Source organism: Oncorhynchus tshawytscha, linkage group LG09, assembly GCF_018296145.1.
Source record: "Oncorhynchus tshawytscha isolate Ot180627B linkage group LG09, Otsh_v2.0, whole genome shotgun sequence".
Lineage (NCBI taxonomy): Eukaryota > Metazoa > Chordata > Actinopteri > Salmoniformes > Salmonidae > Oncorhynchus > Oncorhynchus tshawytscha.
In genome coordinates this window covers 71,166,637-71,179,745 of record NC_056437.1, presented here as the reverse complement: position 1 = coordinate 71,179,745, position 13,109 = coordinate 71,166,637, and the positions used below count along the sequence as shown (strand labels likewise).

At 40.6% G+C, this 13,109-nt stretch overlaps 1 protein-coding gene across 1 annotated transcript in view; it reads right to left on the bottom strand.

Annotated features, from left to right (window-relative positions):
- Positions 1-8,578: 8,578 nt before the first annotated feature.
- The window catches only part of LOC112259180 (syntaxin-1B), a 53,228-nt gene continuing 48,697 nt past the window's right edge, over positions 8,579-13,109 (bottom strand). The window contains exons 6-10 of the mRNA XM_042327344.1: positions 12,910-13,018; positions 11,294-11,367; positions 10,871-11,008; positions 9,294-9,404; positions 8,579-8,735 (exon numbers count right to left, since the gene is read on the bottom strand). Of these exons, the coding sequence (XP_042183278.1) occupies positions 8,655-8,735; positions 9,294-9,404; positions 10,871-11,008; positions 11,294-11,367; positions 12,910-13,018 (513 nt within the window). The 3' untranslated portion in view covers positions 8,579-8,654. The remainder of the gene's footprint in view (positions 8,736-9,293; positions 9,405-10,870; positions 11,009-11,293; positions 11,368-12,909; positions 13,019-13,109) is intronic.

Below are 13,109 nucleotides of genomic sequence, written 5' to 3'. Positions count from 1 at the left end.
ATTGTGGTTTTGTGTCAGTCTTTCACCAAAACCTTGTGTAAAGTATTGTACATTCAAATGTTAAAGTATGTGCTGTGTCATTTAACAGATGCCCATACTAACTCATTAGAATCAGCACATAGCAGAGGACAGATGAACAGCAGCGTACTGTACATTACATTCATCCCACCTCAATGGTAAGTAGCCATAATGAGGTGATGGGGATAGAATTTGCACCAGGGTGAGTGATCAAAGTGGGGATGTCTTGCATGCCTTAATGATGAGGTCATAATGTGTAGACTGGACCGTGAGTCATGGATTTCCTAATGGTCCTTTTGGGAGGCTGGGAACCAGATGGGCAGAGTGCTGGAGGAGCTAACCCACACACCATGGCTGAGCAGCTGTTCAAAGTCCTTTGTTCAAAGGGTCTGAGCAGGAGTGCTGATATCGGATCAGTTTTGTCTATTGTATATTAATGAATAATATATGGACAGGGACGGATCATAGATCCGCACTGCTGCTCTGAGATGCTTCTTCAATATGGCCTAGTCTACCTTTAAAAACACTGGATGGCAGTGGGGCCTTTCAAGGAAAAACACTGACATAATGCAATAATGATGGATGACATTTATATTGTGCATTTCACTAGGTGTCAAAATATGTTAAATTGTAAGGAGTGAACTCAGTCACCTCACCCACTACCAATTTGCAACACTTGACTTACCGGAGTGACGCACAGCAGCCATTTTTGTGTCCGAATGCTTGCCAAGTCTTGCATATCACAGTGACGAGTTGTCTGAGATGTTGCTAACCCAGTGGAGGGCGATCAGGGTCTACAGAGATACTCACTGTGACTTCATCCAAAAACCCAGTGAATAGGCCCCAAGGACTTCAGACCCACTTAATGCTTCATGACAAGGTGTTGATAGGATAACATGAGGATGCTTAACACAAACGAATATCCCATATTCCTAAATCAAAATAACATTACATTGCCAAATGTTTGGTAGATTATGATCTAAGAACATAATTAGCAAATAATACAATTGAATTTGAGCCATTGTGTACTATAGCGATGGAGACTGACAACAGTAATGAAGACCAACCACTGCGAGGGTACACTGAACAATCCTTTTCTTTATTCATTTTTTTATTATCATTTCAATATGTCTGTCGGGTTAGTTTTTTTTAAATCGTTTTTATTTTAAATTAAAATTTGACACACTTATAAAAGACAGCATCTGCATAGAGTTGTCATCTTAAAGATCCATGGAGAAAGGGGAGCGAGAGGAGGGGAGATAGCGAAGGGTGGGGAGGGGAAATACTGGCACGTCACACTAACTAAACAGAACAGCAAACAGCAGTACAAGAGAGGGAGATAGAGGGACAGATAGTTTTTTACATTACGGTAGGCACACATACACACACACACACACAAAAAAAAAACGGGACACAAGTTGCATTTCCAGTCAAAGTTGCAGCAAACGATCCAACTGTCCTCTTTTTTTCAGCCTCTCTCAGTATCATTCTTGTTTCACTCTGTTCTCGCACACCCTGACAACCCCCTCTAACTGACTTTCACTGAACAAGATGGAGTTGTTCTCTTCTGTCTGTGTTGTTACAGATTTCAAATCACTTCCACCAACTGTGGCTTTCGATCTGCAACCAAAACTGTGTTGTGGTCGATCGAGGTTTGAAATAATTTATTCTCACTTCTTTAGAGAAAGCCCTTTTTCTTTTGTATTGCACATAAAAGTGGGTTTCTATATTGTCACAGGCCTTTCAGTACGATCCACAACTTTCCCTTTGAGGATCAGACCTCCTTGGGTTGCCTCACAATTGGGACAAATCCTCTCAAACTCCTAAGAAAGGTGATTCAGTTGTTCGCATCTGATGCGCTAAGATTTCAATACAAAAGAGGACAAAACTCAACGCAGAGCCTAACTAATTTCAAAAATTGAAATTCTTCTTACAATTTTGACAATGGAAATCATTTTCTCTCCTATGCACATGAACATGGGAGAGTTGCAACACTTGCCAGACACTAAATATCACACAAATGAGTACTTAATGACTCTAAATGTCATGACCACTACGTAATGGCGGGTTCAATTAAGAGAAGGACTTATTTTTTCACCACAGTATACTTTCCACAGCGATGAGAGACCCTGGGCCCATGAGAAGAAGCCCAAAGCCAAGTGACAAGGTTGACATTGTCATTATACAAGACAATACCAATCATAATGACAGGGCTGTTTTTGGCTGACTACCGGCTAATAATTGGAGACAAAGAGAGTGTTTGAATTCATATTTGGCCTGGAAGCAGGAAACCGAGACAAAATGGCAATATGTACATTGCCACTCCCTTCTTACTACGGATGGAGGGAAGCACTATTCATCAGAGACGGATGCCTCTGAACGAAATCAAACTGGTTGGTTTTTGACTGATATGGTTGGTCACACAAATGATTCTATCGTTTGTCCAAACACTCTCCAAACACGCATTAAAACTGAAAGAACATATATGTACAGACAGTCAGTCCAAAAGAGGGGGGGACAGTGGGGATAGGGCAGAGATCGAACCACTTCACAACTTTGACAGGAACACGTTTCTCAGTAGTTTTATACATGGACATGCAAGTCATTTTTTTTCTCTCTTTGAAGTATTTACAATAATTACAAGACACAAAGATCCAGTTCAGTTTGACAAAATTGCGAGCATTTCAATATAACTATTATTATTTTTGTTAACATATCTCCTTTATTTCTTTAAATCATTGCTATAATAGAATCACTCACTTTTTTTAGTTTAGCATTTGATCCTTTTTGCCATTCTATCTCCCTCAGTTTGCAAATGTTACCGCATTTGCATCTCATTATAATCATCATTTTAACATCTATTCAGTTTTCTGTTAACCTACTGTTTTGACCATTCAAGATAATAATCAACTTTCCGAAGTCACAGTTTCGGGGGAACCATTCCTACACCGCCAACCCCCCTCCCAATTAGAACACTGATACAAAGGAATACTGTTGTGAGATATGGTGAGTATGTTCCAGAATAGGACCATAGAGCAAAGAAAACAACAAACGGTTTCATTGTGGCAAATAACAGTAGCACATTAGTAAGCCACAATCGAAAGTAGCATCTCTGAAGAGGGTTTCGTTGGTTGTTGAAATGATTTCATTCCAAGAACAACCTCTTCTGTGAAAGCAGTTTGAATATTGACATAACGGTGAGGATAAAGCCAGTGGCCATTGCATAGGGCCTTGAATTTCTTGTGGCTACAACAAGCAAATAGGTAAGGGTGCCCATATATAGGAAGGGAAACCCCAAATATGAACCATGATATTATAAAACAGATATTTCCTTTTGAAAGATCTAACTGGTTATATTTGCAGTTCAAGACCATATTCAAACCCTTTCCAGAAGAGGTTTTCCTTTCCATTGGTTGCACTGATAAGGCTTTGCACTGACAGAAGCTGGACAGCCAGGCCATTACCGTCATTCATTCTCCACTCATTTACAGAATGCTTCCTCTATGCTCACTACGTCTTTTCATTTCAAAACAATACAGGAATAAAAACAGAATACTTTCAGTGCCCTTATATTCACCAAAGTGGATCTGGTGAACGCTCAGTTCAGGCGTGTTGCCAGCACAGAGAAAGCAAAGCAAGTGAGTGTTGAAATGGGTGTTAAAAGAGGCCATAACAAAAAAAACATGTAGATATTGTGTGCATAAAGACAGGTGTATAGACTACACAGACATTTGGATAGGGATATGTATCTCACCAAATAATAATCGCCACTGTTGTCTCCTTTGGACTCGCGTGTAAGAGGACTCCGTGTACATCACATGACTATGCATCTCTTCTCACTATTACAACCACAAAGACTACAAACTACAGATGATTAAAGGACAACTTGTGAAGTCTTTTCAACAAGTCAACTCAGAAGTTTGAATCAAGTAGCTGACAGAACAACATACAATGATTTGAAGGGGGGATAATCTGGATGATAACTATAGATTACTATTATTATATTATAAGCATTTTTTTTTGTAAACTTGACTTTCTTTGTGCTCTTTGATCAGGTGACTGAGAACACGTGGGGCAAAATGCTTTGGTTTGAATTTGGTAACATATATAAATAGTGTATTTTTGTTGTTGTTGTTGTTTTCAACATAAAACTGGAACTCAACAGCTACAACCCATGGACCTGCTAAACCCGAACAGCCCTTACACCTAGACGCGTGCTCAGAGTGGTCTGCGTCGATCGCAGACGTGCACACACATACTGTACACAAACAAACGTTCATGCTCACACACAAACACACACACGCACCATCTTTTTTTGTTGTTGCCAGGGATGAAGGGCATGCACATAAGGCCTAGGAGCTCACAAGTTGCAGTCGCAGTTTAAAGACTCACGATTAACATTTCCTCACAAAGGACGCATACGCCACCATAGAAGCACATGAAGCACAGTGGGATTGATGCTATGGGAGAGAAAGAGGGGTACAGGATGGAATGTATCAGAATTACTACTAGGGGTTCTGCCATGGTGGGGGAAAACCGCACACTACAGTACTCTGGAGGAAGGGAGGGACGACATTTTGCACCAAACAGTACCCGGACGTTTACACACACTCGTACATACGTAGATTACCCCTCTGGACGTACCACTGTCAATATGGTGTCTCTGTAGACTTGCGATAAAACAGACACCAGCAGCGATATAACTACAACCCCTCACCCCGTCCCCAGTGAGTAAATATAAATAAACCGTGAACGTGATAGACAGTGTTTTCTTAAGAGTGTAAAGTGCGCACATGATCGAGAGCAGAAATCACCATGCAAACTCACAAAGCCGATAGTTGCATGCCTTAATAAGAATAAGGGTTCCCTAGCCATATTCCTTTTAAAAAAACAACAACGACATTAATATAACCCCATTTTAACTGTACATGTAAGTTTTTGGACACAATTAAATACACAGAAGCTTTAAAAATAACATGCTGGCCAGTCCTGGAATGACTTGAGGACTTTAGTCAGATTCCCTCCTGGATCTGTGGGTGGAGATGTTAGTCGAACGAACCTAGATTTCCCGTTCGCCATTCCTATGCCCTCAATATCTCTTGCTGCAGTGAGACATTCTTGCCATGGAAAGATACACATTGGACTTGAGGCTCACCAAAGTAATATAAGAGAGCCTTTAAGTCATGGTGGGACTGAAATATCACGTCTCGTGGTGATCGAGATTGTACAGAACTCAAAAGTGGTTACCGGTATGCACGTAGAAAACAGTGACATGGGTTAGTCCTGAAGTTAAATCATGTTTAAATAGAGGCAATTTTTTGTTGTTTCTTGCTCACTGTGTTCCAAGGTGTAAGTCAGTGCCAATCTCCCAAAGTTATGTGGTTGTTCATGAAAAAAGTCAGCAACGCAAACTCCCATTCTGTAAGGACAGCCCACTATCAAAGGCCACTGTTTCACACTCAGAACCAAAGAGCCGTTTGCATGGATATGTGAAATGACTGAACATTTCATTTAAGGTTTCAGCTTCCTATTTATTGCGAGTATTGTCCGTATGATGATATGGCAGGCTTTAGCACAAAGCATCAGCTAACTACTACCTAGCACTTGAAAGGGCCATGATTTGGTTGGCCACCGAGCTGAAAGTGGACCATAACTTTAATGTAGTTACTATAGTGTAAAGTTTGGACAACAACAGAGGCAGTTCAATGACAGTCAGTCAGGGATGACCACCACTTGACTTAGAAATTCACCAAGAAACCAGTGACTTAGAAAATGATGTTCCTTGCTGATGACAATGACAGGGGAATGACCATGTGACTGTAAAAGGGTGGGTAGGTGTGTATTGATTTTGCAGCAGCCAATAGGTAAGATGAATTAGGTATGCTAACTCTGAAATATCCTATCCAATGTCCTGTGAGATTTGCATTAATAGACAATTCTGTGTCAGAAGGTTAATCTAACGTGATTCTCTGTGTTGGGGCACTCATGAAGTAAAATCATGCGCCTTTGGTTTATACACTGAACAGAGTCACTTTTGGCATTTGGAAATGTTGAATTTAGCTACATTTCCATCTTAAAATCCAAGTTCAGGAAACTGAGAGCTGGCTCCTCCCTTTGAATATACAATATTAAGGACATTTTCAACACAAAATTAGGATTTTCCCGAAAACATTTGACAACATTGTTTTTTCCTTACAATTATTACATATACAGTCAAAGTATCAATTACAAGAAAAAACAGGTTCATGTTGCGGTAACTAGCATAGTCTGTCTGGGCACACATTTAACAGACACTCTTATCCAGATCGTAGTACAGGTGCGTTAGGGTTAAGTGCCATGCTCAAGGGCACATAAACAGATTGTTCGCCTCGTCAGCTCAGGTATTCGAACCAGCAACCCTTTCAGTCACTGGCCCAACGCTCTTAACCGCTGGGCCACAACTTATATCCTATGACGTTCCTACATATAGGAAGCTAACGTCAAAGGATAATTGGGTTCATCTTTAAATGGATTATGTTCAAATCAAATCAATACCCCAGCAACAAAGTTGTTGCTTTTCAAACATCTATTGATCGTAGAAGAGTATATTCTCCATTCGGATTAGGTCCATGTCCAATCTAGATCACAGGGGGTAAGGCCTTGTCATATGAATTACACCGGGACACTCTTCCATGAAGGTGACCCCAAACAGTCGGAACGATTTAGTTCATCCAGTCGGGGGCCAACACCGTCAACGCAAGCCAGGGAATTGGGACTTTGAGGGCAAGGCTCACGAGTCATGATTTTGATTCAGTTACTCCCGCGATTGGATCTTAATCTGCGACATTACAGTGCTGGCTTCAACAGAGTCACTGTGACATCCGTGTCACGTTGCCATGCATATTTCCTTGGCAAGGTGGAGCTGTCTCTTTCAGATAAATGTAGCAGCATTCATATCTGTTCTTAGCCTGAATTCAAATGGCATTCATTTGTAGAATGTGCAATCATAGAGCACAGTATTCTCTCCTAACCTTGCTATTCTGAACTGGTAATAGTTCAGCACCATCAATGGGCTATTAAGAGGGAAACGCCCATCTTCATGAAATAGCACCCAAACAACTCAAGCAGAGGGTGGAATAGGTTCCCTAAAAACTCAACATGACCGACCGATTGCTAAGTTATTAATACCTAACATGTTTTATGAATAGATTCTATAGTTGCGTGTTTTTTAAGATTATATCTTTGCTTAGTAAAAAATACAATTTCACAAGAGGGGCACACAAACGTGTTCCATTCACAGTACCCATTTGCTTATATGTTTTTGTATCTTTGAAAATAAAGTAAAGCAAACGGCAAAATGCTAAATATAGCTGAAGGTCCATAAAGGAAATATGAGGCCAGACTATTTGTCACAGGACACGTCACACACTACACGACCACAGTAGAACTAACCACTTCCAAAGCAAGACATGAGACTCGACACCAGGGCTCGCCAGCATTTCAAGTTTTGAGATTCCGTTGTTCAATTTTTATATTAACTTTTTTATAATGCGTTCCTAATCTGTAGAACAGGCATGACGGCTACAGGTCTCTCTTTCTTTCACCTCCCTCTCTGGTGTATCTTGCAACCTTTTCTAATATCAATACCCCCCCCTTAACATATTAACATCCTTGGGAAAACTCGAACTGGTCGTCTTTCTTTGTCAAAACTGCATAGTTCGGCCGTCGGGTTTACCCCCCCCCCGTCTTACCTCTCTAATCTCTCTCTGAATTTGGTTTCTGCCGCAGGCATATGGAATTAGCTGAGGGCCCGGAGACGTTCCTCTCTCCAAGCTCCTACTGTATGGATAAGAGCAGAGAAGGGCCTAGATGGAGCACCTTCAAACTGACAGTTGTTTTTCAAACCTGCTACTACAGTGCCACGCCCTAAAGGACACGCCTCCATCTGTCTGTCAGCCAGGGCCTTTCATCTGCTGTTGTAACAGCTCCATGGGTTTAAGCTCTTGTCCCTATTGGTCGAAGTAACGACATTGTTGCCTATCTAGGAGATCTGGTTAGCCTATCGCCGGGTTACTCAAGTTGACTACACTAATTTGTCTGGCTGATTGACGTGATTGACAGGAATAATCAACCCATGAGAAGTCTCTTAAAAGTCACGGTTCAAGCAAAACCAAAGTCAGTCTCTCCCAACGAAACGTGATTATTGTATCTATGAAATAAGGAACACCGATCATCCTAATCCGTCTCCAGTTTTGTGCATTATGTTCTAAAATCGCATCCAAGTAAACTACCTTTGCTGGAACAACACACAATTTAGCAGTCATTGGCACTGTCCTGGAGACCCCCCCCCCAAAAAGGAAAGAAATGTAAAAAAAGAAAATGTTTTACGTCATATTTCTTTCCAGGTAGCTAACCCATGTGCTGTTTCTTATGTTCAATACATTTACATGTACATTGCAAATTGTTTGTTTATTTGTACCCTCTTTTTTTGTATATGTTATGTTTTTAGTCAGCTATAATGTCGGTTTAGTTTTTTTGTCTTTGTTTTTTCAACCCCACCCCTTTTAGAACATTTTCCTTATCTGATATTGTATATGATATTTTTCTCTCTGTGTGTTTTTTTTTCCTCTTGTGGCCGCCTTTCGTCGTTGTCGTCATTAAAAGCCCAGGTATCCGCCGATAGTGGATGCCAAGACGACTCCCAAAATAGTACAGCAGACGATGATCATGAGCTTCTTCTGCATGGGGGGACGACAAGGCGGTGATGGTGTTAGCAAGACACAGGGAGACTTGTGATTGTATACATGCTACGGGACAGTTTTATGGTAAGGGACAATATCATTTATCTATACAACACATTAGTATGTACATTGTTCCCCAACCTATCATGTGTCTGTGGAGGTTGGTCGCTTGGTAATCACTGAGGTACTGTGTGAGTGAGGGTGGAATGTGCTGTACATGAAGAGGTGGTTTATATTATTATTATTTGAGTGTGTGTGTGTGAGAGTGTGTGTGTGTATACTCTTTAATAATATAGTTATGAGGGGGTGGTGGGCATGAACCTTTTATGATATGACTGACTGTAGGAGGATGCTGTGCCTATTTTAGTATGCGTGTCTGTGTTTATATGATGACATAGGTATAGTATGTATATTAGAATGTACAGTATGTATACATCCTCATGTAGGTGGGGGATGTGGGTTACAGCAACGTAACAGTGATAAAACATGTGGAAGACTATATGCGTATACACAATATATGCGTTAGCCCGGTTATATGGAGAGCCTGTGACTTACCTTGCGAGCCTGGCTCTGGTATTTGACAGCCTTCTTGGTGTCAGATACCGCCCGCTCCACAAAGTCCACGGAGTGTTCCACGTTGTACTCAATTCTGTCAATCATCTCTCCCTGTAAACAGCAAAAAGCACCATCATCAAAATGCAAGCAGAGGGGAATACCTTGTCTATTACCACTTTAAGTTAGCCTCAACCACCACATTGTATGCATATGTTTCCGCCCCATATTCTTTTTTAAGGCTCAAGTGTGGTATCGTATTTCTGTTCTTTCGAATCCAAACAAAGTTTCTAGCACAAATATCAGCTGTTTTCTATTCATTTTTATTCTAGTTACAAAGTACTGTAAGTGATATTGAGGAAGCCACTTATCATCTACATGTTGTCTTCCATCTAAAGGATGGATTTTTAACATTGTGTGCTGCATAATGTTGCCAGAGGAAACAACAGTATTGATATATAAATGAGATGAGCGTAGCTAAGTACCTATGTTTATTCATCATACACAATTGCATATTGTCCATGAGGAAAATCCCCCAGAGAAAGAGAAGAATTGTCACTCAAAAACGTTTTTCCTCCCTATTGTAGTTTGGATGAAATAATCCAACTCACAAACGGTTTACAGTGCGTGAGCTAAACTTAGAAACCATATTTCCCTGTTACCCAGAAGCAATTTTCTAATTTAGGTCGTCCTGATGAGATTCATAGGCTCTTAGTGGAAGTCAACGGTCATTTCTTCACAGTGAGAATCAAAATTGGCAACATAATATTCTCATATTGTATCTCACATATCGAGATTCTATGTAATATTAACAAATGTTCTGTAAATGTGAAAATATTTGAAAATGTAACTTAATTAAGTTGTCATCATTTTGGGAATAAACTGTAGCATGTTACCAACACATTTAAGACAAAACAAGAATTCATGTGAGGTATTTTGTAATGCATTTTTAAAGTGCAAGTCTTTGCTGTACCATTTCAACTTAAGTGCAACCGCTGCGTACAGCCACAACCCTGAACATACTGTAAGAACCCATTAATTAAGATAACTGAACACTAGCAGCAGAGAGCTGGCTACACTGATGAAACCAGTATGTAAAAAGGCTACAGTTGTAGCCTGAGCTTATCTGAATGGCTACACAGCATTGCTCATTGGTGTGGAACTAGTCTAGGCAACAGTGTGTTTACTCCCAGTCTCAATCTAAACATATAATAATAACGGCACTGCATGCAACACTTCTCGAGTCTCAAAGCACAATTACTCAAATATGCCTGTGAACCCACACGCCTGAGGCTAAATGTCATATGTTCAACTCTCAGCTCCAAATATCTGCCCCGTTCTCAGTCAATCGTGGCAAAAACCAAATCACAGTTGGACGGATTTCATTATGAAAGATGTAAGACTCAGTTTGAAGATACACAGATTGCTTCAATGTTTTCATTTTAACATCACAAAAATGACTCCGATTCAAGGCCGATTCAAATCTATTCTGTGCTCAACGTAAGGCTAATGGCATAAAACTGGGCTTTTATTGATTCATTCGTCTTTTAAAAACATTTCAAATAAAAACAAAACTTTACCTGGCTCTCGACCAGCATGGCCATGTCCACAAACATGTCGTGCAGCTCACGGATGCTGTTCTCCAGCTTGATGATCTCAGTGTGTCGGGTCTCAATCTCATTCAGAGCCTGCTTGTCTATCTGAGAGTCCATCTTGATCTAAGGACCCAAAACAGAGGGTTGAGAAGGAGACCGAGGATGAGGAGAGAAGAGGATTCGATGTGTTCTTTTACCACCTGTAATAATCAACATTCTTCTTCTGTTAAAAATCATATCAGGACTAATAATAGTCAACATAGCAGTAGTTTATTGAATGCAAACGTGACAGATGTAGCGAGTTAGCTATGACTAGCCACACAGCTTATTAGTATCTGTGGTCCCCATGCCTTCACTGTGGATATATGTCTGCCATGGGGAATGGCCTGGCTCAGGTGTTGTACTCACATCATCGGTGAAAATGGCAAGCTTGCCACTCTCCAGCATATCCTCCAGCTCCTCGTTGGTGGTTGTTCTCCCAGCTGCCGAGCACACACACACACACACACACACACACACACACACACACACACACACACACACACAATGAAATATATTGCCAACAAATTATCATAATGCTTTGCCTGATGCACTTACAGTTTAGTTATTTAAATCAACACATTTCCACTGTTTTAGTGCCAATTTGAAGCACAGCACAGATTCTGGGCAGTAATTAAAAAAGAGCATGTATCTCTAACCAGATGTCTAGAATAATCTAGATCAATTTAAAGCTCTAAGGTATCCTAAAAATATTATTCAAAATGAAATAATATGAAAGGAAATACAGCTTTTAAATCAAATGTGCGAGCTGAATTACAATGAAGGGAAGTCTTCTGTTTTTTTCTTCTGACTATACAAATTATCATTGGCTAATATGTGGCCAATCAAATCCCTTGTCTACCAAGTATCGTCTCAATAAACTTCAAATGGATATATTCTGTTAAGTCTGTCCCAGTCTTTTGAAAAATACTGTGTCTGTGCATAATATTGGTTGATGTCTGGATCTCAGATGTCACTATGGCTGTGAGTTGTGTATGAAACACTTGCCAGTGTTTGTATCTGTGTACTTCAGTATTAAAAGGATACTCACTGTCTGTGAATTCCAGTCTGTCTCATATGAAGGTCAGTGGGGCTGCCTTGAAAATATCCTTACGTCTGCAAAGCCCATTTTTGTGTCTGCGCTGTTGGGTACCAGTGTATATTTAGTAAGAACTCTGGCTATTTCTTGTGTAAGATACTAACGTACCTCCTTGTCAGTCGGTGTTACCCTGTCTGCTGTCAGCATGTGTGTGTATGGCATTAGTCTTGTTGATTTATTACCAATCACTAAATCAATCAACCAATCAATTGTGTTGTATTTGTGCAGCCATTTTAACAAAGTAATTGACAAAGAATGCTAAACTAAATCTAGGCCTAACCCACCCTAAAAGAGAGAATCTATGTTGATAATGTCAATATACTGTAATGTCTGTGTATGGTTCTATTCACTATGAACTGTACTTGTATAGTATCTCCATACATAGATACTATAAAGAGCAGGGTTCCCCAACTGGCGGCCCACGGACCGAATTTGGCCCGCGGGTGGAATCATTTGGCCCCCCAATTTTTCTGCCCTCCTCCCCACCCCCCCAAAAAGTTGACATAAAAATAAAAAAAATTGTTGGATATAAAAGACTGTAAAAACACCAGGAAATCAGCTCCAATTCATTTTAATTGAAGAAATCTCTTCCCAAATATAATAGCATAATAGAGAGACACGTGATTGTATATTGATTGCATAATAGAGAGACACGTGATTGTATACAAGTGTAAGCAAGGCTTGAAATGATCTGTTTGGGCTTCAGGAGATCAATCTGCAGTCCCACAAATGATTTGTAATTATGCTCCGGCCCCCCGACCATCCGCTCAACAGAAAATCATCCCGTGGCTGAATCTCGTTGATGATCCCTGATATAGAGTATAGTATCTAATGTCAGTGGTGTATTAACTGTGCCCTATGATGGTGGTGGGCTACAGATACTCACTGATCTCCAGCTGTCTCTGGATACGGTCCTTGCAGCGGTCCCTGTATTTGGACTGCGTGGTGTTGTACTCGGTCATCACCTCTACAAACTTGCGTGACAGCGTCGAGTGCTAATGGACAGACACGGGGAGAACAGATGGGAGGGGGGGTTAGGGAGTGGCCACTGGAGAAAATAAAACCCCAAATAAGGTCGATCAACAC